Source organism: Mirounga angustirostris, unplaced genomic scaffold, assembly GCF_029215605.1.
Source record: "Mirounga angustirostris isolate CCGP_5_RB_7025 unplaced genomic scaffold, mMirAng1.0.hap1 SCAF_1, whole genome shotgun sequence".
NCBI lineage: Eukaryota > Metazoa > Chordata > Mammalia > Carnivora > Phocidae > Mirounga > Mirounga angustirostris.
This window is the reverse complement of record NW_026991709.1, coordinates 118,121,003-118,148,780: the sequence shown is the minus strand read 5'-3', so window position 1 is coordinate 118,148,780 and position 27,778 is coordinate 118,121,003. Positions and strand designations below refer to the sequence as shown.

General features: G+C 35.3%; 1 protein-coding gene across 4 annotated transcripts in view; it reads right to left on the bottom strand.

The window, feature by feature from the left end:
* The window catches only part of ATR (ATR serine/threonine kinase), a 92,066-nt gene that overhangs the window by 5,249 nt on the left and 59,039 nt on the right, over positions 1 to 27,778 (bottom strand). For 3 of the 4 annotated variants that reach the window (XM_045903635.3, XM_045903636.3, XM_045903634.3), the window contains 13 exons: positions 26,414 to 26,593; positions 25,812 to 25,971; positions 23,161 to 23,340; positions 16,348 to 16,490; positions 15,138 to 15,235; positions 14,382 to 14,614; positions 13,294 to 13,428; positions 11,397 to 11,597; positions 9,439 to 9,582; positions 6,172 to 6,322; positions 3,393 to 3,549; positions 3,125 to 3,278; positions 1,831 to 1,982 (listed from right to left, as the gene is read on the bottom strand). In XM_045903635.3, coding sequence (XP_045759591.1) covers positions 1,831 to 1,982; positions 3,125 to 3,278; positions 3,393 to 3,549; positions 6,172 to 6,322; positions 9,439 to 9,582; positions 11,397 to 11,597; positions 13,294 to 13,428; positions 14,382 to 14,614; positions 15,138 to 15,235; positions 16,348 to 16,490; positions 23,161 to 23,340; positions 25,812 to 25,971; positions 26,414 to 26,593 — 2,088 coding nt within the window. Of the gene's footprint in view, positions 1 to 1,830; positions 1,983 to 3,124; positions 3,279 to 3,392; positions 3,550 to 6,171; positions 6,323 to 9,438; positions 9,583 to 11,396; positions 11,598 to 13,293; positions 13,429 to 14,381; positions 14,615 to 15,137; positions 15,236 to 16,347; positions 16,491 to 23,160; positions 23,341 to 25,811; positions 25,972 to 26,413; positions 26,594 to 27,778 lie in introns of those variants that run through there. The other variant, XR_010410259.1, reaches the window with a different exon arrangement.

The following is a 27,778-nucleotide window of genomic DNA, read 5'->3' as shown; positions in this document are numbered from 1 at the left end:
ACGTTAAGGGAAAGAAGACAGACATAAAATGCCATATGTTATACAATTTTATTTATACATGAAATGCCCAGAATAGGCTGATCCATTAAGACAGAAAGTACATTAGTGGTTGCTAGAAGATGGCAGGGGAGTAGGGATGGAGAGTGACTGCTAATTTATTTTGGGAGTGATGAAATGTTTTATAATTAGATAGCAGTGATGGCTGTACAATCTTGGGAATACAGTAAAAACAACTGAAATGCACACTCTGAAAGAGTGAATTTTACGGTATGTAAATTACATCTTTTAAAAAACTGAGACATAATGGACATATATTAGTTTTAGGAGTACATGATTTGATATTTGTATATATATTGCAGAAGGATCACCACAATCTAGTTAATATCCATCACCATACAAAGTTTCAAATTTTTTTCTTGCGATGAGAACTTTTAATATCTATTCTCTTAGCAACTTTCAAATATACACTACAGTATTATTAACTATGTTCACCATAGTTAATATTCCCATGACTTATTTATTTCATAGCTGAAAGTCTGTACCATAGTTAATATTCCCATGACTTATTTCATAGCTGAAAGTTTGTACCTTCATCCATTTTGCCCATCCCTACCCCCAACCACTGGCCACCACCGTTTTCTGTATCTATTTGCTCAGGTTTTGTTAAGTTTTTATTTTAATTCCAGTTACTTAATATACAGTGTTAGATTAGTTTCAGGTGTACAATATAGTGATTCAACAGTTCCATACATCACCTTGTGCACATCATGACAACTGTACTCCCTAATCCCCATCACCTATTTAACCCATCCCCCCCGACCCTCCCCTTTGGTAACCATCAGATTGCTCTCTATAATAAGAGTCTGTTTCTTGTTTTGTCTCTTATTTTTTTCCCTTCCCTTGTTTGTTTCTTAAATTCTACATATGACTGAAGTCATATGGTATTTTTCTTTCTCTGACTTATTTCACTTAGCATTATACTCTTCTAGCTCCATCCATGTCATTGCAAATGGCAAAATTTCATTTTTATGGATAAATAATATTCCATTGTGTATATATACCACATCTTCTTTATCCATTCATCTGTCGACGGACACCTGGGCTGCTTCCATATCTTGGCTATTGTAAATAATGCTGCTATAAACATCAGGGTGCATGTATCCCTTTGGATTAGTGTTCTTTTATTCTTTTTTTTTTTTTTTTAAAGATTTTATTTATTTATTTGACAGAGAGAGACACAGCGAGAGAGGGAACACAAACAGGGGGAGTGGGAGAGGGAGAAGCAGGCTTGCCGCAGAGCAGGGAGCCCGATGCGGGGCTCGATCCCAGTACCCTGGGATCATGACCTGAGCCGAAGGCAGACGCTTAACGACTGAGCCACCCAGGTGCCCCGTGTTCTTTTATTCTTTTGGTAAATACCCAGTAATGCTATTGCCAGATCAGATCATAAGGTAGTTCTATTTTTTTAAGACTCCACATACAAGTGATCTCACACGGTATTTGTTTTTCTCTGTAGGACTTATTTCACTTATGAATAAATGCCCTCAAGGTCTATCTATGTTGTTGCAAATGGCAAAATTTCCTTCTTTTTTATGGCTGAATATTATCACAGTGTGTGTGTATTCATCTATCAATGGACACTCAGGTTGCTTCTGTGTCTTGCTACTGTAAATAATGCTGCAATGAACTGTAAGTTATTCCTTAATAAAGCTATTATTTAAAAAGATCTACTTTAATGCAAAGTGGCTTCTAGTATAAAAAAACATATTTAGGAACCAATAATTACATTCAAGATTACTGTTAAATTGTTTACAAAACATAGGTAATTACCTCATTAAAGGCTCTCTCTGATCTCGCATCAGCCTCATTGTAACTTCACAAGCCCTTCGAAAAAGACCTTCTGTTCCCATAGGACCCATTCCATTAACCATATTATGAGTCAGTCGAAATGGAACAATTTCTGGAACTTCAAAGGTTTCTCCCTTAAAACAATGCATTTTATTAAAAAGTCACAATGTTAAAATTTTAAATCTTTATGCAAAAAAATTAGATCTTCATGTCTAGACTCTAAAAGTGCAAAGATACCCTCAAAATATTTATATTTTTAACTACATTAAAGGCCTCTATCATGAAGAAGCCATATAACTACCTCTGATCTAGAGGATGGATGCTCACCAGGCACTGAATTACAATAGTGAATATTACTATAGAGAAATTTTTATGCGTTCAACATTTAGTCTCATATTAACTTTCTTACTGCTCTTCTTGAATAATATAAAATAAAAACAAATATTCTTATATTTTTCTTTTTTAAGACTTTCACTTTAAAGCAGGAAAGGAAAGAAACAGTCAAATGTTAGATGCTCATATCCCTCAGACAGAATATGTTAACATATAATATAATGAAGTCCAGTTCATTTATTTTCTGCCATTCTCAACCTGCCTTCCATAAGGCCTTTTTATCCCCAAACTTACTGAGTTTCCCTAAATTCCTTTCTTGTATGATTTAACATATACTAGTGGTTTATTTCTGATTTGATCTCATGTGTATCTGTGACCCTTCTTGGTTTCCTGTGACAGCAGAAGGTAATCCACAGAGAATGGGGATTAAGAAAATAGGGAGTTAGCCTACTTGTCTGCCTTCTAGGATCATAACATTGGAAAATTAGACGGCGCTTTAGGGAGAGTCCAACCACCTTAATTTATTCCCAGGCCCCACTCTGAACCTATAGAATCTCCTAGGATGTCTGCTAGATATCTGTGTATTTTGTTTAAATTCTTAGATGATTCTGATATGCTGCCAGGTCTGTTCTGTCTAAAACTGAGTGTCAGTAAAATGAACTGATCGGTTCATGTTCACATGACTAAGAACTGAGTCAGAACTTGAACCTTTGGATTTCAAGTTCAGGGCTGATTTTACTGTATCACTCTTCTGAGTTCTCTTCATCCTAAGTTGCTTTGCTGAGGACTCAGGGATCCACCAATCAAAACCAGTCAACAAACTCTCAGTGTGACTCAACTGTGACTATAACTGCAACCAATGGGTATGTCTAGGAAAAACAGCTGTTGAGGAAAGGTAATTGGGAGTAAACATACAATTACTAGAGTAAGTCACATCATTTACCTTATTGAAGAGACAGTTGAAATCCACATGTACACATTCACCAGTCAAAGAATCAAAGAGAATGTTTTCACCATGACGGTCTCCAAGCCCCAGGATATAGCCAACCATTGACATAACCGCTGTGGAACGACAGTATGCTGATCTGCTACTGTACCTAAAGAAAACACAATGCTTATCAAATATCCTTATGCCACATGAGGCAACATAAATCTAAAATATTTTTTAAAACATTAAACCATAACAATGTATTATCCTCTTGGTAACTTACCATGATGTAGGATCAGGGAATGTCCTCAGAAACCACTCGTGAAAAACAGGAGGATGCCTGGGTAGGAGAAATTCTCGGAATACTTTGAGTTTTTCAGACAAAGCTGCGGCTTTTGGTAACATACACTGGCGAAGTTCTTTTCCTGTCATATAAACTCCTGCAAGGTGGAGTGGTTTCCATTAACCACACAAGCCAAATAAGAAAATGGGTAATTTTTTTAAAAAAATCTATTTTTATTAAAATTGTTATACAAAAGCAAGAACAAATAGGTAAACTTATTATAATAAAATAACACATTATGTTTCTCTATACTTATCCAAAGTGAAGCCTCCTGTTGATGAAAATTAATGTCAACTAAAACTAATGTTGTTGGAATCAACTAATTCTAGAAATTATCACTCAGAATAAATCCAATTTAAATTGGATTAATAAATTAAATAAATTAAATAAAATAATTGGAATTATAAAAATGCTGCAGCCCTCACTAAAATTATAATGATTTCTCTGTTCCTCAGCATGTAGTATAGGTCCACACAGAATCATTATTAAAAAACCTACAGTGGTGTTTTGAAGTAATTTACTCTGTGTGAATGCTAGCCTATAAGCTTCATTGTGTACCTCGTTCTTGAGCTAATCTTGTACAATGCAAATCATCTGGAGAAACAGAACTTTTCCTTCTGATACAATGGTGAGCGTGTATTAGATGGGTGATATTACTCTGGTCTATTAAGTGCCTTTTAGGCCCACCTTGGTTTGGTGCTTTTTTACACCCAAAGCACAGCCAAAAGTTTTATGAACAAGTTTGAGATTTGAGGTTTTTAGGCTCAAATGTTATATAATTCCCGTGTGTTCATGATATTAAAAAAAATTTTTTTAAATTACTTTTAAAAATCCAAAAACAATAACTAAAACACACAATATTTTATCTTTCCAATAAAATAGTCAATAGCAGGTTCCTTGGAATAAGAGTCCAGTCTTTGAGTTTCAGCTCTGCAACTTATCAGCTTTGTGAACTTGGATAAGTTACTTAACCTCTGGCACTGTACATGAAATAGGGATAATCAGACTTCTTAACAATAAACAATAAAGTATATAACATACTTAGCACAGTAATATAGTAATTTATCAATACCACTTATTGTTATGGGTTAAACTGTACCCTCAAAAAAATGTGTTTAAGTCCTAACCCCTGGTACCTGTGAATGCGACCTTGAAAGAGAGGGCTGTGCCCATGTAATGAGGTTAAGAGGAAGTCATTAGGGTGGGCCCTTATTATAATATGACTAGTACATAAAATATTATATAGGAAGAGAAAACAGAGACATATAGACTTAGGGAGAACACTGTGTGATGACAGAAAGGAGAAAAAGTGAAGTGATCCATCTATAAAACTAAGGCACGTCAAAGATTGCTGGAGACAGAAGCTGACAGAAAGGCATGGAAGAGATTCTCCCCTTGAGTTATCAGAGATCTGGCCCTACTGACACCAAGATTTTGGACTCATAGCCTCCTGAATTGTGAGAGAATACATCTGTTGTTTGCAGTACTTTGTTACAGCAGCCCTAGGGAAACAAATACACTTATTTTCTACCTTATTCTGATAACTTGATCTATTTACTTTTAATGTACTGCATCATATGCATTTAAAATTTCTTTATTTTGAAACAGCTTTAGACTTACAAAAAAATCGCATAAATGACACAAAGAATTCCCATATACTCTTCACCCAGCTATTCTTAATGTTCATGTCTTTTATAATAATAGCACAATTACCTAAATTAGGAAATTGATAGTTACAATATTATTAACTAACCTTCAGACCTTATTCAAATTTCACCAACTGTCCCACTACTGTCTTTTTTTCTGGGCCAGGATCCAATCCAGGATCCCATATTACATTCAGCTGTCATGTCTCCTTAATGTCGTCAAATCTGGGAAATTTCTGTCTTTGTCTTTCATTACCTTGACATTTTTTAAGAGTTCTAACCAGTTATATTTTTGTTTCTCCACTGTAAAGTTACTATTTTTTTCCCCTTTATAATCAATAAGTATGTTGTGAGGAGATACTTTGAGACCCTACAAATAACCTGCTTCTCATCATACTTTTGCTCATTCATTTCAGGATCCATTGATATTCACTGCCTGCAACAATTATTACTGTGGTACTTGCTAATTGGTTATTTTCTATTTCCATCATTTTCTCTACATTTATTCACTGCAATTCTATTGTAAGGAAGAACTGTTCCTACATCCCTACTTATTTATTATTTATTTATATCAGTGTGGATTCATATCTATTTATTTTATTCCATGAGTTATAACCTAATACTATATCATTATTTTGTTGCCCAAATTATCCCAGGTCTGGCCAGGTGGAGACTCTAATTCCAATCTAATACTCTATTTTAGGCTTCCCTTTCCTTTTCTTTCTCTCACAGTGAAAAAGGTAGCTCTCATTATCCACATATAGATATTTATTTGCTAAAGGTAAGTATACACATGAAGTAGTTTCAAAATTGCTAACCAATATCTTTGTGAAAAACAAATTTTCATATACATTCTTATAAGCTACATCAAATTCTTTTGGGATAAAGAAGGGATTAGAACATTAGGAAGAAAAACACATAAGTACTTGTGTATACAGAATCTCATTTGACCTAGAAATTCTACTATGGCTTATAAAAAAAAGGTATAACAACATATGTTAATATTAATTATACATATTGGCAGATTTTATAGTCATATTATATATTTATATTTTAAGAATTAATTTTAGTACCCTTTTCCTTATATAGTTTGGTCAGAATAGGTCTCAAGCCAGCAGTGTTGTTAACCCATTCAATAATCCCACATTCATCATTCAGGGGAATAACTGCATATGTTCGGATATGAAGTTCTCTTCTACGAGATTCTGCATCTTTTCTTAAGCACTATTAAAAAAAAAAAACACACATAAACTTAAAAATTCAAAATTTCCAAATGTATGTCAAATATATCTAAAGATTATTCATTTCATAGCAAAAGAAACTCCGTTAAAGTTTACTATGTGGTATAGATGAATAATTCTTCAGAATGGTAGGGAAGGAAGCTACTGGGATAGTATCTATAGTCTTTTTCCAAATCATTAAAAAAGCCTTGGGCAAGTCCCTTGTTTTAATTATTCACTGTTAATGTAATATTGTGTTCAAAATATTATACCTGTATATTTAACAATGACAAAATGTTCTTTAATTTTTTATTGCTTCATAGATGTTACTGAAGTATTAAGTCCTTAGGCACCAAGACTGCTGTTTAATTTTTTTTTTAAGATTTTTTATTTACTTATTTGACAGAGAGACAGAGAGCGAGAGACAGCGAGAGAGGGAACACAAGCAGGGGGAGTGGGAGAGGGAGAAGCAGGCCTCCCACTGAGCAGGGAGCCCGACACGGGGCTCGATCCCAGGACCCCGGGATCATGACCTGAGCCAAAGGCAGATGCTTAACCGACTAAGCCACCCAGGCGCCCCTAATTTTGATTATCTAAACAAAAACGTATGAGTTTTATAATATCCTCAAATGTCATTTTATTCTTGCAATTTAATATCTTGGTTTCATTTGAAAAACTGTCTCCTAGCAGAAGAAAGCTTTTTACATCTCATCGGATTAATTCTGAATTATTCTAGGTAAGGATAAACAGTATTTTGTATAATTCTGAAACCGTATGAAATAAACAAACTAAGCACACAACTATGATTGCAACCCATCCAATTCAAAAGCACAATCACTAACAAAAACATATTTTAAACTTTAGGAATAAATAGGTTACATAAATGTCAGCCAAACAGTACAGCATTAGGATGACATATAAAGATCAGTTTGTGGTCTCCTAGACCAACACAGACTGTAATTTTTCACAATCAGGCTATTGTATTTTACCACAGCAATGTGGGGGAACAGTAATGAAATAATCAGTAACAAAGCTGATTAGGATAAATTTATAAACTGAAGCCAGGCCAGCTGATACTGCTAACCAGAAAAACACTCAAGGGAGCTTCAGATGAACATACTAATGGTTTAACAGTCAGTTAGGTTTCCAATTTTCTAAACACTTTATTTATTTATTTTTTTTAAAGATTTTATTTATTTATTTGAGACAGAGAGAATGAGAGACAAAGAGCATGAGAGGGAGGAGGGTCAGAGGGAGAAGCAGACTCCCTGCTGAACAGGGAGCCCGATGCGGGACTCGATCCCGGGACTCCAGGATCATGACCTGAGCCGAAGGCAGTCGCTTAACCAACTGAGCCACCCAGGTGCCCCCTAAACACTTTAAATAAAAAATAATCCTTCACTTTATAGTGCCTTTGAAATGGATTTTTACTGTGATACTAATTTTTAAATTATTTTTGATTACACTAAGTACAAACCATAGTTATTCTTTTTTAAAAATGAACTTATCTGTTGCTCTATCTTTTCTATGTTTAAAGTCCGTAACTTTTCCTGCTAATTAAAGAGGTACCAGTGAAATGTGGGGAGAAGATAGAGGAGGGACAAAAAGTTTATAAAAAGAATAATTAAATTTCATCTTTCTGTTGTATGGTTTAATTTTTACCAATGGAAAAAACAGATGCTACGCATTTACAAATACCTGGCCACAGACTAATTCAAAATACCTAAGGTCATCCATTTATAATAAACCCTTAATAAGATTTCTCATATTATCTCTGCAACAGAAATCAAGCACTTACCAAATGTACTGAAAAAAATACTAATGATCACCTTTAAGCAGCGTGTTGATAAAAACAGAACCTAGGGGCAGCTGTGTGCTCAGCTGGTTAAGCATCCAACTCTTGCTTTCAGCTCAGGTCATGATCTCAGGGTTGTGAGATCAAGCCCTGCAGCAGTCTGCTTGAGATTCTCTCTCTCCCTCTCCCTCTGCCCCTCCCCAGCCCCTGCACACACACTCTCTCTCTAAAATAAATAAATAAATCTTTAAAAACAAACACCCCCCCCAAAACAGAACCTAACATCTTTTGTCTAGCACTAAAACATAAATACATCTGATAGTCTATTACAGATAATTTAAACATTACATAGAAAATATTTTCCCTAACATGTGTTACACATTTTTCTCAATATAATAAAAGTAATCTTATTATTTAAAGTAAAAAGTTACATGAAACCAGCAATTCCATTTCTGGGTAAATATTCAAAAGACTGAAAGAAGGGATTCAAAGAGCTATTTATCCACCTATGTTCATAACAATATTATTCACAATAGCAAAAGGTGGAAGCAATCCCAAGTGTCCACTGACAGATCAATGAATAAACAAAATGCAGTATACACATACAATGGTATATTATTCAGCCTTATTCAGGAAAAAAATTCTGACACATGATATAACATGGATGAACCCTGAAGACAATGCTAAGTGAAATAAGCCAGGAAAAGGGACAAAAAATACATGATTCCACTTCTACAAGGTACCTAGAGTAGTCAAATTCAGGAGATAGAAAGTAGAATGGTGGTTACCAGAGGCTAGGGAGGAAGGGAATGAGGGGTTATTGTTTATTGACAGGAGAGTTTCATTTGGGAAGATGAAAAATGTTATGGAGTGGGATGGTGGTCATAGTTGCACAAAAATGTGTATGTACTTAATGTCACTGAATTGAACTGTTAAAAGTGGTTGATAAAATGGTAAGTTTTATCCCAATTAAAAATTAAAAAAATTAAGTGAGGGGCGCCTGGGTGGCTCAGTTGGTTAAGCGACTGCCTTCGGCTCAGGTAATGATCCTGGAGTCCCTGGATCGAGTCCCGCATCGGGCTCCCTGCTCGGCAGGGAGTCTGCTTCTCCCTCTCCCACTCCCCGTTTGTGTTCCCTCTCTCGCTGTGTCTTTCTCTGTCAAATAAATAAATAAAATCTTTAAAAAAAAAAAAAATTTAAGTGAAAACAAAAAAGGCAGTACATTTCACTCTCTTTTTAAGAATGATCTATTTGCATTGTGAAAAGCTTGTATCACATGATAGTAATTACGGTAATTCTAAAATTAAAGCAAACTATCTCCAAACCTTATTAATCAAAGAATTGAATTCCATTAGTCTACAATCCTTTCTCAGGTCATCTTTTGGCTTACACATCATGATGTAGAACTTTCCATCTGATCCTTTCAAGGAGATCTTCTTTGGTTTCTGAAGAGAAGCAAGAATTTCCACCTAAAAGATAATGAATTATATATAAGTTAAGGTCAAGATTCTTTGTTTAAATTTTTATATATAAATACTGTATTACCTAACAAAAAGAATATAATAACCTATATTGTGTAGTAAGTTTATTATTTTACTAATTTCTTTTATCATAATCACCGATGATGTATGAAAAGAATGCCCATGAACAGAGACCCATTGTCACCCATTAGGTATGGCTATAAAGTAAAAGGATTACTTCAATATAAGTACTTACACATTCAAATTTAGGCAGCCTCTTTAGGACAGCCACAATATTTAAAAGATTTTTTTTTAAGATTTTATTTATTTGAGAGAGAATGAGAGAGAGAGAGAGTGCACGCACAGGCAGCGGGGAGGGGCAGAGGGAGAAGCAGACTCTCCACTGAGTGGGGAGCCTGATGCAGATCTGGATCCCAGGACCGTAGGATCATGACCTGAACCAAAGGAAGTCACTCAACTGAGCTACCCAGGCTCCCCTAAAAGATTTTTGAAACAGTTTTTAGAACCTGTCTTTAGAGCTGAAGACATTGTTTTTAAATATCTTTAGTGGTAAAAAATGCTTATCAATTTAATGTAACTTGATTTTTGAAAAAAGAAACTATTCCAAAATCAAGTCCACCTAATGAGGTGGGTTAATAAGCTGAATCCTATTAATTTAAAAACAAAGCATGACTGTAAGTGAGTAAGAATGATTTCATTATGTGGTTTAGTATCTGGCTCTGAAGCAATTAAACAAATGTTTGATACATAGAATTACTGGAACAGTTTTCAAAATTATTTACTTAGAAATGCTCTAGTATGGGGTGCCTGGGTGGCTCAGTCGTTGGGCATCTGCCTTCAGCCCAGGTCATGATCCCAGGATCCTGGGACTGAGCCCCGCATCAGGCTCACTGCTCAGCGGGAAGCCTGCTTCTCGCTCTCCCACTCCCCCTGCTTGTGTTCCCTCTCTTGCTGTCTCTCTCTGTGTCAAATGAATAAATAAAAATCTTAAAAAAAAAAAAATGCTCTAGTACCACATACTTAAAATAGTCACATATTTATAGTCACATTTATACTTAAAAAAAAAAATCAAGCTCTTCTTAGCTGAATTTTGCTTCCTCCTAAAGTATAAGCAAAAACTGTATTTTGTTCTTCTCCATTTTTAGGATGAAACAAAGTATGGAAAAATCAAACTGTGAAAAATAATAATTATACTAAAACAATACATGCATCTAAAAAATCAAAATACTCAGTTGAACATGGGTTTTTTTTTTTTAAGACACTGTCCTAGGGGTTGTAGAAGATTAAAAGGAGAATAAGCATGAACACATGTGTGTGTATATCTTATAATACACAGGGGAAGGAAGATAAATGTATATGGTTGAAAAGTTGACAATACAAAGGTAGTAACTGATTAGAAACAGACATGTAATGTTAGCAATATGTACTAGAGAAGTTTAGGAGAGAAAATGTATTCATTGGAGGACATGAAAAGCTAAAAATTGTGAAGGAACCATCTCCCTATTATACTATTTAAGATGCAAGGCTCTCATTCATTATAATACACATTAGAAAAGTATCAATCTTTTCCATATGGATATTTTTATAGGTCACAGATACTGGGAACATAGCATTTTTAACATTTAATTTTATCCCAGCAATATAAGAGAGTTTTACTTTTCTGTATTTCTAATCATTTTTTTCTTTGCAAATAAAATGCACTTAGTCTCTGAGAAAAACACTTTTAAAAAAACCTAATTTGAAAATTTTAGCTTAATTAAATTTTAAAATCATAGTTACAGTTACATAACACTGAAGTTTACCATATCATCAAAGCTTGAGATATAGGCCCAATGCCCAGGAAATGGCTCATGGTTAGCATGGGCACCCGGAATTGATGGAAGAGTAGGTATCATGACTGATTGTAAAGGAATGAGGATTTCACTAAATGTTGGTTCCTCTACCAGCTTTTTAAGCATTTTAAAATGAGTGCTCATGCTTAATGTGGAACTACTTCCATCCACCTGGGGAAAGAAAATAGTACATTTTAATTTCTCTGGGTTTACCTTGAATTATAGAACACTTATTTTCAACCAAAACAAAAATTTTACTTCTACAGTATTTTAGTTACAATGGTTAAGCAGTCAGCAGTTTTCTAAGAATTTATTATATATCTCATTTTACCCTCTCTGTACTCTTTTGCCTTATCGGTAATCATATCTATACCACAGGACTGTTTAATGACTAAAGGAGACAATAAAGGCCTACAATCTATTATCAGACATTACCAAATCCAAAGAGCTGTGTAAATCAAACCTTTTTTTTTTGTACCAAATCTCATTTAACTGAACTTCTCACTTAAAGATTAGTATGTTTCATTGCAGAAACAGTTATGTAACTGACTATGGGATACTCTATCAGAATACTCTAGGTAGGGAGACTCAATATTGAGTACATATACTACATTACCTTAAAAAATCTTAAAAATTTAGAATTCCTAAATGCAGCCTCGCTGGTCACAAAAATTTCAGATAAAGAACTGAAAACCTGTACACATAAAGCACTTAGAAAAGTGCCAGTGTTTAGTAAATGTTGGCCATTATCATAACGTTGTCTTTGATAATGCTAAGTGCATCAGAGGTCAAAGAGGAGTAAAATAGATAACAAAAACAGATTACTCTTTCAAGGTGTTTACTGATAAAAGGAAGGTGAAAAATAGAATAGTCTGTGTTTTCTCACCTATTAACAGCTAATAGACTGAATATTTGTAAAGTGAAATCTAGCTATTTACCTGTAAAGAGTCTCTCTCCCCTTCCTCATAATTATCCTTACTCCTTTTCTATATATATATATATATATATATATATATATTTAGGGATTTTTTTCCCTTCTATTTCCTTGAGCAAAAGAGTGTGTTACTCCTGTAAGCATATTCATACTCTAGACACAAGTATACTGAAAAAAGTAGTTATTAAACTAGATGATAACCATCTGCTTAGTTCCCTAGAACACTATCAGCACCTCTATTTCCTTGAGCAAAAGAATGTTACTCCTGTCAGCATGTTCATACTCTAGACACAAGTATACTGAAAAAAGTAGTTATTAAATGAGATGATAACCATGTGCTTAGTTCCCTAGAACACTCTCAGCACCTCAATGCAGGAGAACATGCCTTCTTTATCTTTGTTTCACTTAGCATTAGTGCCTGTCAACAGGTAATGAAATAAGTGTGTACTGAGAATGAAATGAAATGAAAACCAAAACTCCAATCTTCTTTCCTCTCATATATGTAGGTATGTATTCAAAACTTAATATATATAAGTTTTGAAAATTTAAAGCTATGACACAAAATAATAATAGAGACAACTTTGAGTATTTTACATACTTATATTTTTACAGCTTATTTCATATCCCTCTACTTAAATTATTTCTAATTAATATGGATAATTTACTCTCAGAATCTACACTAAGAAAAGCTTTAGAAATTTTGAAGTATAAATTTGAGAGAGGGACATGTTAGAAATTTTAAAAACCTCTTTATTAAGGTAAACTGCACATATTTAAAGTATATAATTTAATGAATTTTTATGTATGTGTATACCCACTTATGTTTGAATTTTAACTGAATTAAGTCAAATGAAAGAAAACCAGCTAAAATCAGAGAAGTTTTATATAAATGATCCAACACTGGTCTGTAAGTAGGAAGATTTATGATCATACCGGTTTATTGCACAATTCCAAAAGCTTGTCTGTTAGGCGAGTTGCATCTCCAATAAATTTTTCTAAGGATTTTTTCATATGAATAGCTTTATTTAGGATTTCCTTGCATCTGTTCACACGCATGGGATAAGAAGACTGTCATAAAAGAAGTAAATGTAATTTTATACAAGATCTTTTTAAAAAACCCAGAATTTTGATAGACACAAATCAACTTAAAAAGTGTTCATGATGAGAATTTATGTTGATTCAAATTTCCTGGAAATCAATTTGGCAATGCTCTCAACAACCATAAAAATGCTGTTATCCTATGACCTCCTGAATTCCCTTCTTAGAATCTATCCTGGTGGAATAATCAGAAATGAGAATAAATATAAATGTGTCTAAATGTATTTATTACAAGAGCAAAAAAATGGAAACACAACAGTTAAATAAATTATTGAAAATAATTATAGACTAACTACTATAGAATTTTACATAATTATTAAAATTGTGTCTTCAAAGAATAATTAATGCATAGGAGCATGCTGTGGTAACAGTGTTAGGTGAAAAATATCAAATTATTTATCTCTATAATCCAAATTTGGCATTAAAATATGCGTAGAAAATACACACACAAAAATAGAGAAGACTATCAATAGTAGAATTAGTGAATTTTAGTTTTCTTTTTTGTATCTGTGTATTTTCCAAATTCTCTAAATATTTACAATTAGATATATTACCACCTTATAAATGCCCATTAATAATGCAATAAAGTTTTTCTATTATTAATAGTTTAAATACTTTGGATAAAACACTTTGAAAAAATAGTCTACCATTTTATACCAAGCACTAACAGTTTATTTGACTTCATAGAGAAAAAACATGCTGAATTCTTTGATCTTAACATACTAGTCCTTTCATTTGATATGGTAAATATTTCTGAATTTTAAAATGATACACAATGCTTTAATTTCTTTTTTCAAGTATTTAAAATTTATGTTTTGCTATTAATCTAAGAAAGAAACACTGGAACTTGCATCTTCATATTAGCATTAAATAATAAATGCCATATAAAATGGAAAAAGACACTGTCAGGATTACTGTATTACCTTTGACACAGCTGTCATCATCCACATTGCTTGTTGAGGATAGGCAAGAAACACTTTGGCTATAATTTCCATCAAGACAACAAAAACCTCATCATGAGAATGACAAATTCGGGAGATCAACTGTGAAAAAGCTGTCAAAAACTGGTATGGTGCTAAATGATTTGTGTGCTCTGTGATAACCTTGTTTATTTTAGCTAAATCATTTCTCATTTGTACACGATCGGAACGGCCAGCTGGAAAAAAATCAAAGTTAAAAAAACAGAGAAGAAAAAAACAGTATATCAGTTCATTTCACAGAAGAAAAATTCTGTTTGAAAAACAACTTTACAATATACATTATTCCCACACCCAAAGCTAGATCACTTGCCAAATTGTGAACATAATTGTCTTTGTCTAAATAGGAAAACATATTTAGAGCCATTAAAAAACTCAAGGGCTATTAATTTTCATTAGAAACACAGAACAAACCACATTCCACTAAAATTTTTAGGGTACATTATTTGGCTTAAACTAGTTTCTCTCAATATGTGTTAGGTTCAGGAAGGAATGAGCAGATTCTAATTTGCAGCCTTGAACTGCAACATGTCTACGTGTTTAATGTTTCTCCTCTTTGTTAACATTCTTGCTCACACTTATATTCAATCTGATTTATCAAATTCATTCCTAGCTTTTTGTAAGTTAGACTGTCAAGCCAAATGTGACTTTATACCAAAGTTAAAATTTTATCCCTTAAAATTTTTACATAAAAATTTATACCTTTTTCCCACTCATATGCCTTAGCACCAAAATCAAGCCATAGTGATAACATTCGTGGCATTGACTGATATATGAATTGGTTTCCATATTGTAGAGATCTGCAATTATATAGAAAAGATGTTATTAACATAGTGCTTTTTTCACATTAGATGGATTAAAATGTAAAGACTTAAACTACCACTTGACAGATATAAACAGAAAATGTTTGCAGGATCAAATAATTATCTAAAAGTATCCTTGACATGGGGCACCTGGGTGGCTCAGTTGGTTAAGCTGCCTTTGGCTCTGGTCATGATCTCAGGGTCCTGGGATCAAGCCCCACATTGGGCTCCCTGCTCAGCAGGGAGTCTGCTTCTCCTCCTGTCCCTCCCCACCTCGTGCTCACATGCTTGCTCTTTCAAATAAATAAATAAAATCTTAAAAAGAATGAATGGAATGTCATTATTACTTTTTTTTTTTCTTAAAGATTTTATTTATTTATTTGACAGAGAGAGACACAGCGAGAGAGGGAACACAAGCAGGGGGAGCAGGAGAGGGAGAAGCAGGCTTCCTGCAGAGCGGAGAGCCCGACGCGGGGCTCGATCCCAGGACCCCGGGATCATGACCTGAGCCGAAGACAGACGCTTAACGACTGAGCCACCCAGGCGCCCCTGTCATTATTACTTCTTAGGAAATAATATGTGAAAATATAAACAGGCATGAGATAATACACTGTGATTACAATACACTAATATATAAAATCAAGTTATATTTTACCTGTTATCTAGTCTAAGAGATAAGCTCTTTCTACAAGACTAATGTGAAAATCATTTACATATATAGTATTTCTTAGCAGAATGGGCAGGAAGGAGACATCCCATTGGTAATTATAACCAATAAATATATTACATTTAGGATCTTCTGGAATTCTAGTGTGGGGGACTCAGGAGATGAGGGTCTGGAATGGGAAGGACACTTAATTTTCATTGTATAATATTGGTACTATGGAATTTAAAAATATAAATGCACCTTACTTTTTCCATTAATAAAGTTATTTTTTAAACGGAATAAAGAATGCTACAAAGAAAAAATTTATATCTCATCTAAGGTTAAAGACTGAATCAGTGGTAAAGCAGAAAACATCCTGAATACACTAAAACCTGTGATAACAGTTCAAGATCAAGAGTCACTCTGACATATTTAATCAGCACACATCAGTTCTCACACTTACCTGCCAAAATGAAGAACTATATACCGAATGAGATCACCCTGCTTTTCCATTTTGTTGTCTGTGACCATGGGCATCAATTTGTCATAGTACTTGGCAAGGTAAAAATGCCCATCCTCCCACTCTGGCAGGAACAAGGTCACATCCTGTAAAAGACAACACTCACCTAAGAAACCCCCATACTATACTGGGAAATAAAGTATGAATAGATGATTAGGGATCAAAAAGTATAAGACCCACATGTAGGCAGAGCAAAGCCAAAGGCAGAGTGACTCTTTCATTTGGATAAAGAATTCTCTTAGAAAGGTTTTCTCAGGATGGCTGGTGAGTTGTCCACTGGCCAACATGAAATAGTGTTGGGATAATTAGCTAATTAGGGAAAGAAAACTCTATTTACATTGCTACTTTATGTCATCAAAATAATTTCCAGATGGATTAAAGTTTTTATGAAAGTGCTTATACGTGTATTTTTATTATTAAAAAAAAATCTCAGTGAAAAGAAAATATCAAAGCTCAGAGGAAAGGACTGACTTTAAGAGCATAAAAATATGGTTAAAAAAATTACATCTTATTTTTCTCCAAGATCTTTCATGGGTTATCACCCTTCTTCTCAACACCTTTAAAATCAGGCTTCTAAGAATTCACCTCTCATTCACTCCTCAAACTATTTCTTCATGGTTTCAGTCTTCGGCATTCCCCAAAAGCAACTCCTTAAACCTAAAAGATCTTCCCAATTCTGATCTCATTTGAACTCTCTTTAGCATCTGTTTCTGTTGTCCACACCATTTCCTCTTTGAAACACTTTCTTCCCTTAGCTTCAGTGAGGCCACAATCTTCCAAGTTTTCTCCTATCTTTCTGGCCACTCCTACTCTGTCCCCTGTCATTTCCTTTCCCTTTCTCTGCCTTTTAAGTGTTTGTGTTTATTTTAAAACAATACTATTTGAAATGTGATGGAAAACACATAGAATGCTGATTGTAAAAAAAAATTTTTAATGAAGTTCCACACTTATTTCAAGCAAGTATGAGAACATAGTTTGAACTAGGAACATAAATGAGATCTTGAGTTTCCCCTGAACCTAATCCTGCAAATTTTAGATGGCAACCTGCCTGTGGATAGAGAGAATGACATGACCAGATGTAAGGAACAGATGCTGGATTCATGTGCCCAACCAGCCACAGGGACAAGGCTGCCAGTATCCCTTTCCAATCTAGTCATAGAAGCAAAGGGAATAAAGAAACATAATAAAATTTCTTTTAAAAAGATATTTTTCAGTCTGGTTTAAACCATCATTTTACCTTCCTTCTTTCCTCTTATCTGTCTCTTCCTTCCTTCTTTTCTGGTTTAAATTTTTAAAATTTATTTTGGAAAGTAAAATTTACATACAGAAAAATACACAAATCTTGTAAGTATAGCTTGATCAATTATCACAAAGTGATCACATACAAGAACTCCAGGAACACAAGCTCTCCTATTCACCCTCCCAATCACTACCTCTTCTTTTCCCTGAAAATAACCACTGCTATAGAGTGAATGTTTGTGTCCACCCACTCCCAAATTCATGTTGAAGCCTAATCCCCAAAGTGATAGTATTTGGAGGTAGGGCCTTTGGGGCGTGATTAGGTCATGATGATGGAACCCTCATGGATAAGATTAGTGCCTTTATAACAGAGACCCCTAAGAGACCCCTCACCCCTTCTGCTTATAATAAGATGACAGTCTATGAACCAGGAAGCAGGCCCTCATCAAACACCAAATGTATAGCACCTTGATTTTACTTCCCAGCCTCCAGGACTGTGAGAGTTGTTTAAGTCACCCAGTTTATGTTTTATGTTTATTATAGTATATGGTTCTTATAGCAGCCCAAACAACCACTATTTGAATTTCTAATACAGTAATTTTGTTTTGCCCATTTTTGAATTTTATATAAATGGAAACATACTACATGTATTATTTTCTTTTTTTATTTTTAAAGATTTTATTTATTTATTTGACAGAGAGAGACACAGTGAGAGAAGGAACACAAGCAGGGGGAGTGGGAGAGGGAGAAGCAGGCTTCCTGCGGAGCAGAGAACCTGATGCGGGCTCGATCCCAGGACCCTGGGATCATGACCTGAGCTGAAAGCAGACGCTTAATGACTGAGCCACCCAGGCACCCCTACATGTATTATTTTCTATCCAGCTTTTTTCATTCAACATTATGTTTGTGAAATCAATGGAAGCTGTTGCATGTAACTTTGGTTTGTTGGTTTTCTTCGCTACATAGTATTCCATTATAGGAATACGCTACAACTTGTTTATCCATTCTTCCCCTCCCCCCAACCTCTTGGTTATCCATTCTGTAACCAACTGACATTTGAGTTACTTCCAGTGTAAAATCTACAAATGATGTTGGTATACACATTTTTGAACATATTCTATAGAGACAAGTAGAATGGTTGGGTCACAGTATTATCACCTTGAGGAGATAATGCCAAACTGTTTTTCAAAATGATTATACCAATTTATACTTCCAGCAACATTGCATAGGAGTCTAAATGCTCTAGTCTAACATTTGGAGTTGTTAATCTTTAAATTTTAGCTTTTTACTAGGTATACAGCATTGCCTTGTAATGTTTTTAATTTGCATCTATGCCTGTCTACTATAATTCAATACATTTTCTTTGTTTTTGGTCATTTATATATTTACTTCCATAAGTCTTCCATACAATTCTTGTCTCAGGTTTCTTATTGACTTTTAAGAGTTCTTATTGTATTCTGGATACGAGCCTCTTATCATTTATGTGTTCCAAGTATCTTCTAATCTATGGCTTGCCTCTACATTCATAATGGTATCTTTTCATGAACAGAAACTCATATTATTAATGTGGCAAATTTATCAATCATTTCTTTTATAGTTGGTCATTTTGGTCTGTTTAAGAAGTCCTGACCTACTTCTAAGTTTAAAGATACTCTCCCATATAATGCTTTGGAAACTTTATCATTTTGCCTTTCACATTTAGATCCACAATCTACCTGAAGTTTACCTTTGTTAATGGTGTGAAGAAAGGATCAAGTTTGACTTTTTTTTCCTAAAAGATAACCAAATGATACAACACCATTTATTAAAAAGACTATCCCTAGGGGCGCCTGGGTGAGTGGGTTAAGCATCTAACTCTTGATTTCGGCTCAGCTGATGATTTCCGGGTCTTGAGATCGAGCCCCGTGTTAGGCTCTGCATTGGACATGGAGCCTGCTCAGGATTCTCTCTCTTTCTGCCCCTCCCCCACCCCCAACCAGGCATGCACGCTCTCCAAAAAAAAAAAAAAAAAGACTATTCCTCATGGCTACTTAGGCCATCATGACAGAGCTTTAGGTATGTAGCGAGAGTAATCAGATTCTAACTTTGGTATCATGAGGGCATCTCTCCCTCCTCCTCCAACCCAGGCTTCAGTGCAAGAGATGTAAGACCTGGAATATCTGCTATAAATTTTGCTGTGGGGGTGCCTGGGTGGCTCAGTCGTTAAGCGTCTGCCTTCGGCTCAGGTCATGATCCCAGGGTCCTGGGATCAAGCCCCGAATCAGGCTCCCTGCTCAGCAGGAAGCCTGCTTCTCCCTCTCCCACTCCCCCTGCTTGTGTTCCCTCTCTCGCTATCTCTGTCAAATAAATAAATAAATAAATAAATTTTGTTGTGAAGAATTAGTGAGTTTTTATGTGCCTCACAAGTTAGAAGAAATTCAGATATCTCCAACTGGGAGAGTGAAACTTATAAAGTATGACTTTAGGATGTGCCTCATTACTACTTCCCTTTAGTACAGTATATACATATATTTTTTTATTTTTTTGAAGATTTATTTATTTTGAGAGAGAGCACATGGGAGGGGCAAAGGGAGAGGGAGAGAAACTTTTTTTTTTTTTAAGATTTTATTTATTTATTTGACAAAGAGAAAGAGAGCACAAGTAGGCAGAGCATCAGGCAGAGGGAGAGGGAGAAGCAGGCTCCCTGCTGAGCAGAGCCCGATGTGGGGCTAGATCCCAGGACCCTGGGATCATGATCTGAGCCAAAGGCAGACACCTAACCGACTGAGCCACCCAGATGCCCAAGGGGGAGAAAGTCTTAAGCAGACTCCAGAGGCTGAGTGCGGAGCCGGACATGGGGATCCATCTCACAACCCTGAGATCACTAGCTGAGCCAAAACCAGGAGTTGGTCACTTAACTGTCTGTACCACACAGGTGCCCCAAAGTACTGTATTTTTGTAAAAAGGTTTATTTATTTTTTTGAGAGAGAGCGTGAGTGAGCACGTGCGCAGGGGAAGGGGCAGAGGGAGAGGGAAAGAATCCCAAGCAGATTCCCTGCTGACTGTGGAGCTCAATTCAGGGCTCCACCTCACAACCCCGAGATTACTACCTGAGTCGCAATCAGGAGTCAGACACGCAACCAACTGGACCTCCCAGGTGCCCCAGTATATTTTTTGATGAGAAGAAGCAAGGTTAGTTACTTCGGTGGCATGGTACCTTCGTTGTCTTTTTTTTTTTAAGATTTATTTATTTATTTGAGAGAGAAAGAGAGAGCATGCACGTGAGTGGGGGGAGAGGGAGAGAGAGAATCTTAAGGAGACTCCCCACTCAGCATGGAGCCTGACTCAGGGCTCCATCTCACAACCCAAGAGATCATGACCTGAGCCAAAAATCATAAGTTGGACACTTAACTGAGTCACCCAGGCGCCCCTCCATGGAACCTTCTTGTAAACAAGGCAACAGGGGCTAGGCTCCCACTATGTATCCTACTCAGAACTCATCACTGCCAGGATCTAAATATGAGTGTTTGTTTCACCTACTTTAGAGCTCTTGGTCCCATTTAGGTCTTTCTTTCTTTAAATATCTTCCATTTATCTCCTTACCATTGTCATGTTTTCCTCTAGGCTTAAGCATATTTATGGTAGTGATTTTATTTTATTTTTTTAAAGATTTTATTTATTTATTTGACAGAGAGGGAGAGAGCACAAGCAGGGGAGCAGCAGGCAGAGGAAAAGGGAGAAGCAGACTCCCTGCAGAGTAGGGTGCCTGATGCGGGACTTGATCCCAGGACCCTGGGATCATGACCTGAGCTGAAGGCAAACGCTTAAGCAACTGAGCCACCCAGGCGCCCTTATGGTAGTGATTTTAAAGTCCTTATCTGAAGCATATTTATGATAGTTGTTTTAAAGCCCTTATCTGCTCATTTCATCATCTCTACCATATCCGGGCCTATTTCTATTAACTGATTTTTCTTTTGTGTATAGCTCATATATTCCTGCCTCTACATATTTAGAGTAATTTTTTACTGGAGGCCAGACATAGGTCATTTTATGTTGCTGAGTTTTAGATTTTGTTATATTCCTTTAAAGAGTAGTAGACTTTGATTTGATAGGCAGTAATGTTACTTGCAAATCAGCTTAATTCTTTTAATGTTTTGATGCTTTTGTAGGATGGATGTAGAGTAGCCTTTAGTCTAGGGCTAATTAAACCCACTTCTAAGGTGTGACCCTTTGAGAGTCTCTATATATTACGTATGCAATGAGGCCTCTTGCCTAGCTGGCAGAATTCTGAATGATTCTCAATGCTATGTAAGCTCTGGAAATTGTTCTTCTTACAGCACTTCCTAACATCCCCATCCCTCAAATGATTGTTCTTTCCCCGGTAACTGTTTCCTGCCAGGCCTCACAAAGTGTTGAGCTATGCACGTGCAGCTTGGGATTCGGCCAAAGACGCAGGTGGATTCCTGCACAGATCTGGAACTGTCTCTGTTGAACTCCTTTTTCTCACTTTGCCCCACAAATTCTAAAAGTCATCTGCTCTTACTTTATTATTTCCAAGCTTCTACATTCTTTGTTTTTACTTTTTCTGTTTTTCAGTTCCCTTCCTAACTCCTTGAGGTGAATACTTAGCTCATTAATTTTGGGGCTTTATTTTCTTCTAACATACACAAGTAAAATTTCAAATTCTCTTTAAGAATGGCTTTACCCTTTATCCGAATCCTACAGGTTTTTTCTTTTTTTTTTAAGTTTTCTTTTTTTTTAGTAATCTCTACACCCAATGTGGGGCTCAAACTCATGACCCCAAGATCAAGAATCATATCTCTTCTGACTAAGCCAGCCAGGTGCTCCCCCATACTACAGGTTTTGTTATGTCATATTTTATTATCATTCAGTTTATTATAATTATTTTATAATTACAGATGACTTTTAAATTTCCACTGCAATTTCTTCTTTGACTCATGCGTTATTAGGAAGTAACTCCCTTATAACACCATCCATGTAAAGCTTAAAACTTAGTAAGGAAGGTTTACATTCTGTTTCTTTAAAACATTTCAGGATACAATGTGGTTAACTTTGAGGAAGGTGAAAGGGTGGGTCACAGAGTGCTAATAATATTCTACTTCTTAACCTGGGTGGTGGTTTCTTGAGTGCATTTGCTTTGTGATAAATCTTCTTATGCTTTCCACACACTAAAAAGTAAAAAAGTTTCCTGGCTATTTTTAAACATGTATTCTTCCATATGGACTTTAAAATCATTTTATACATTTTCTAGGGTGCCTGGGTGGCTCAGTTGGATAGTGTCTGCCTTTGGCTCAAGTCATGATCCTAGGGTCCTGGGATCGAGACCCACATCGGGCTGCCTGCTCAGCCAGGAGCCTGCTTCTCCCTCTCCCTCTGCCTGCTGCTCCCCCTGCTTGTGTGCTGTCAAATAAATAAATACAATCTTTAAAAAATAAAATAAAATTATTTTACAGATTTTCTAAACAAACAAAAAAAAAGATCAAGTTCCTAATGAAACTGCATTATACATATACTTACCTTATATTTTTTCATAACTGCATTGCTTTCAAAGTTGGCTGTTTCTTCCATAAATCGGCCCACTAGTAGCATAGCTCGACCATGGATTAACATGTTCTTACTCTCAGTTGGGGTTTTATTTTCAGGAAAACATAATTCAACACCCTTCTGAAGAACAATTAGTGCCTGATGAACATCACCCTAAAAGGAAAATGGCAACAACAGCCTTTTAAGATATTTGTTTTCTGAAAAACAAAATTATTAGTACTTGAAGTCCATTAAGTATGTTTTATGTATAAATCTTTGTAATTTCATGTTCATCTCTCATTTCCCTCCTACAAAAGTAAAATCCTAAAAAGGAAGCAAAGCTCCATTTCATGTAGAACTCATATTCATTCATTCATTCACTCATTTTTACAGTCAATCAAAGTACAAGGAACTGAAGATATATGCAGGTGACTGGGGATAAACAAACACGAATAAATCAAAATTTCTGGCTTAAAAAAGTTCATAGTTCAAGGAGGAAGTAGACTATGTAAAACAGCAACACAATGCTAAAAACTATTAACAGGAATATATATGGGTACTATTAAGGACAGAGAAGGAAGGGAATCTCCTAAACCTATATGATGATACAGGAAAATGGAGGAGAGCAGCACTCAGGAAAAGTTACCAGATAAGGAAAATTTGAATTAGGTTTTAAAGAATGAGTAGCAATACTCCTGGAAGTGAATTCAGTGAAGAACATTCTTGGTAAAAGGATAATAATTTGGGGCACCTGGGGAGCTCAATCGATTAAGTGTCTGACTCTTGATCTCAGCTCAGGTCTTGATCTCAGGGTTTAGGGGAAAAAAAAAAAAAGGAATAACAACTCTACTTGGAGAAGGTGAGTAGTCCGGTTTTAGCTAAAGCCTAAAGGGTTTATGAGATAGTGAGTGATAAATGAAGTTGAAGAGGTAGACTGGAACTCAATCAGAAAAAGCCTTGTATACTTTCTAGAGGTCAGACTTAATCATAAAGGCATGAAGAATACTTCAAAAGATTTTAATAAGAGGAGCTACATGATTCAATGTGCATTTTAGAAAGATCACAAACTGCAGTCATGTGCACAGAGAAATAGGGAGACTCAAAAAAAAAAGGTATTAATATTATTAGAGACTATAAATGCTAAGGGCATGAATGAAAGAGAGAAGGTTCAAAAGATGTCTTCTTATAACTTTCAAATATGCAGTAAGGTATTATTAACTACAGTCACCATGCTGTACATTACACCATGACTTATTTATTTTATAACTGGAAGTTTGTATCAAAATATCAAAAGATGGGGCACATATGTGGCTCAGTTGGTAAAGCACGCAACTTTTTTTTTTTTTTTAGAGAAAGCAAGTGTGTGGGAGACTGCTACCCTGAGATCATGACCTGAGCTGAAATCAAGAGTCAAAAGATTGGGCGCCTGGGTGGCTCAGTTGGTTAAGCGACTGCCTTCGGCTCAGGTCATGATCCTGGAGTCCTGGGATCGAGTCCCACATCAGGCTCTCTGCTCAGCAGGGAGTCTGCTTCTCCCCCTGACCCTCCCCACTCTCATGCTCTCTCTATCTCATTCTCTCTCTCAAATAAATAAATAAAATCTTTAAAAAAAAAAAAAAAAAAAGAGTCAAAAGATTAACCGACTGAGACACCCAGGTGTCCCAAGCCTGCAACACTTGCTCTCAGGGTGATGAGTTCGAAACTCAGGTTGGAGGTAGAGCTTACTTAAGGAAAAAAAAAAAAATCAAAAGATATTTCTAAGGAAAATTTAGTCTCCACTTGGATGTGGAAAATGAGGGAAAGGAAGGAGTTCAAATCTGATGCCCAGATCTCTGTCTCAGATGAGAGGATACAATAGAGTCCTATTCAGAAAAACAGAGAATACAGAAGCAGTTATTGAACAGTAAATGATACTGCATTTTCAACATATTGAATTTATGGTATTAAAATACATAGACTAATGCTAGCTCGGAAAATGACCAGGTACTGACAAGTATAAGGTGAATCATTACCTTCGCCTCCACAATCACAGATGGTACCAGCTATAGTTGCTAAATGTCAATTTCAGAACATGCAATGCTTACTACTAATTCTAGACTGGTGGCAAGCATAAGGAGATATGTAAGTAATAACCATTTAAATCTGGGGCATAATCTTTGCAAGTAGTTCAGATACTCAAAAAGCCTCTTTCTCATTTACTATTGCTTCAATCTGGGGATTGCTGGGGACTTTTGTTCTTATGCTAAGCCCTTCCTGATAGGCTAGATTAGAAATTAATCTTGACAATAAAACTGGACTAATTATCTACCAAGGATATAAGTAGGGAACAGTGTTATTTTCATTTAACAAGTATCTTTTGAGTGCCTACTACATGCACCCTGTATATATATATAGGAAGTAAAACCAAAGTAAAAATTGGCTGCTTCCCTCAAGAAAAAAAAAGGAAAACAGATGAAAACCAAAAGAACTGCCCTTTCATCTTGAAATGGAAAGACGTTTAGGGACTTCAGGAAAGAAGGAACGGTTTCTTCTAAATTATGGTAGAATGATAAAGATGACAGAAAACGATTCTGAACGTGGATTAGGGATCATTTACAACAGAATATATACATATATATACACGATGATGTTCTCTTGGCCATTACCTTGGACCATAGCCACTTTGCCCTTTCCACATACAATTCAGCAAGTCGTGATTCTCCAGCATTAAGGAGAGCATTGTAGGCTGTCTGGTGGTGACCAGCTTTTCTAGCGACTCTGGCACTCTGCAGCCAGCATTCTCCAACCATTTCATTGTAATCTGGTCTAAATGAATGTGACAAAAACAGGGGCAAAGAGCATTTTTAAGTATACTCAACAATTTAACTTAAAATATCTCTTACTAACATGGAACCTTATCAATATACTATTTGAAAGAAATCAAAGAAGATTAATTTGTTAAAAAACTAATTTTAATTTTCTTAGCGTGCTCAATTTTTGTCAATTACAAGTCTATGAAAACTATAATACTGACTTTATATCTGTACCTCTCCCAGATATATTAACAATAAAAAAAGATCTATTGCATATAAAAGTAATTCTCAAGTTCTAGGTTCATTTCAACTTACATAGTATTGCTTTGACAATTGATAATAGAAAAATATAGATTCAGAGAGAAAATTAAGAAAGATAAATATTCCCAAGTAATAAGCAAATATAATAGTAAATTCATGATTACTGACATGAAAAAAAAAAGAAGTATGAAAACCTTTTGTTGAGGCTTAATAAAGCTCTCCGGAGGGCCAGGATGGGTTCCTTGGCTCTGTATGAATTCTGGGTCATTTCTAGTCGAGCTACCCAGTTTAGAGAATCTTCTTGAGAAGTGTCACCTGGCGACTGGTGAAAAAGTGATTTGATGCTATGCTCCAACTCACACAACATGTGCAATCTGAAGATAGATAAGCCTATGTTAAAATGTTATCATATTCAGCCTATTAATCTCATATACAAAGCACATACTCAAATTAGCCATCAAGAATCTGAAATGTGAAGTTTTCTTTGGAAGAACTTTAACCAACATATATTCTTGGTATATAAACAGTAATATTTTTATCTTTTTAATTTGGATATAAAACACAACTTATGTTGACTTAAATGTTTAGTGCTTTGCTATGGTCCCCAAATCCCTATTAATTAAATTGGAGAGGGGTATATAAAACTAAATTTAAGTGTATGAATTTTATTACCTATATAACAACAAAAGAAAATACAGATCCACTATAAATCAACAGAAATATCTGCATATATTGCTGGTGCCTCTATAAGAGGGCCTGACATAGTAGATGCCAGCAAAATATTGTGAAATGATGCAATTTTATTTTTTCTAAGAATGATGGAGACACTCATGACACATTCACACTAGCTTTTTTTCCATTTATAATACTCAGTGTCTATGACTCAGTGTTCAAGGACGCAGTTGAGTAGCTACAGAAGAGATTTAATCTCAGTGGTCCAACCTATGATTTCATTAAGCTATTACCAAAGGGGCAATACAAATTACAGTAAATTCTTCTAAATTAAAAAAAAATTGTTCTTACTTATTTTTTAAATTATAACATCTATTATTTTCCTCAGGTGAACTAACAGACCTGAAATGTTTTTCATAGTTTTCTTCCTTACCTCTAAAAGTTAATTTTCCTTTCTACTAGTGTAATGCCTACATTTTTTGGGAGGAAAATGTCAAATGCATTTCTAAATGAGAAGGAGAGGAAACTAAAAAACACTGAGCACCAAAGTGCCAGGCACAGATGTCTATACTACTTAGATTAGTTATAGATCAAGTACCATATGACATTACAAAAGGATGAATATAAGATATTTTTCTTATTTTTTAGAAGTCTCATAATTGCCTTCCCAATGAAAGGGATATACATTAGAACGTTTTTTTAAAAACTAAAGGGTGAGGGCACCTGGCTGGCTCAGTTGGTAGAGCATGTGACTCTTGATCTCAGGGTTGTGAGTTCAAGCTCCGTGCTGGGCATAGAGATTACATAAAAAACAAAACAAAATAAAACCAAAAAAAATAAGGTGATTGTGAGATAAAGGAATAAAAGAGCCATTGTGTGTAGATGCA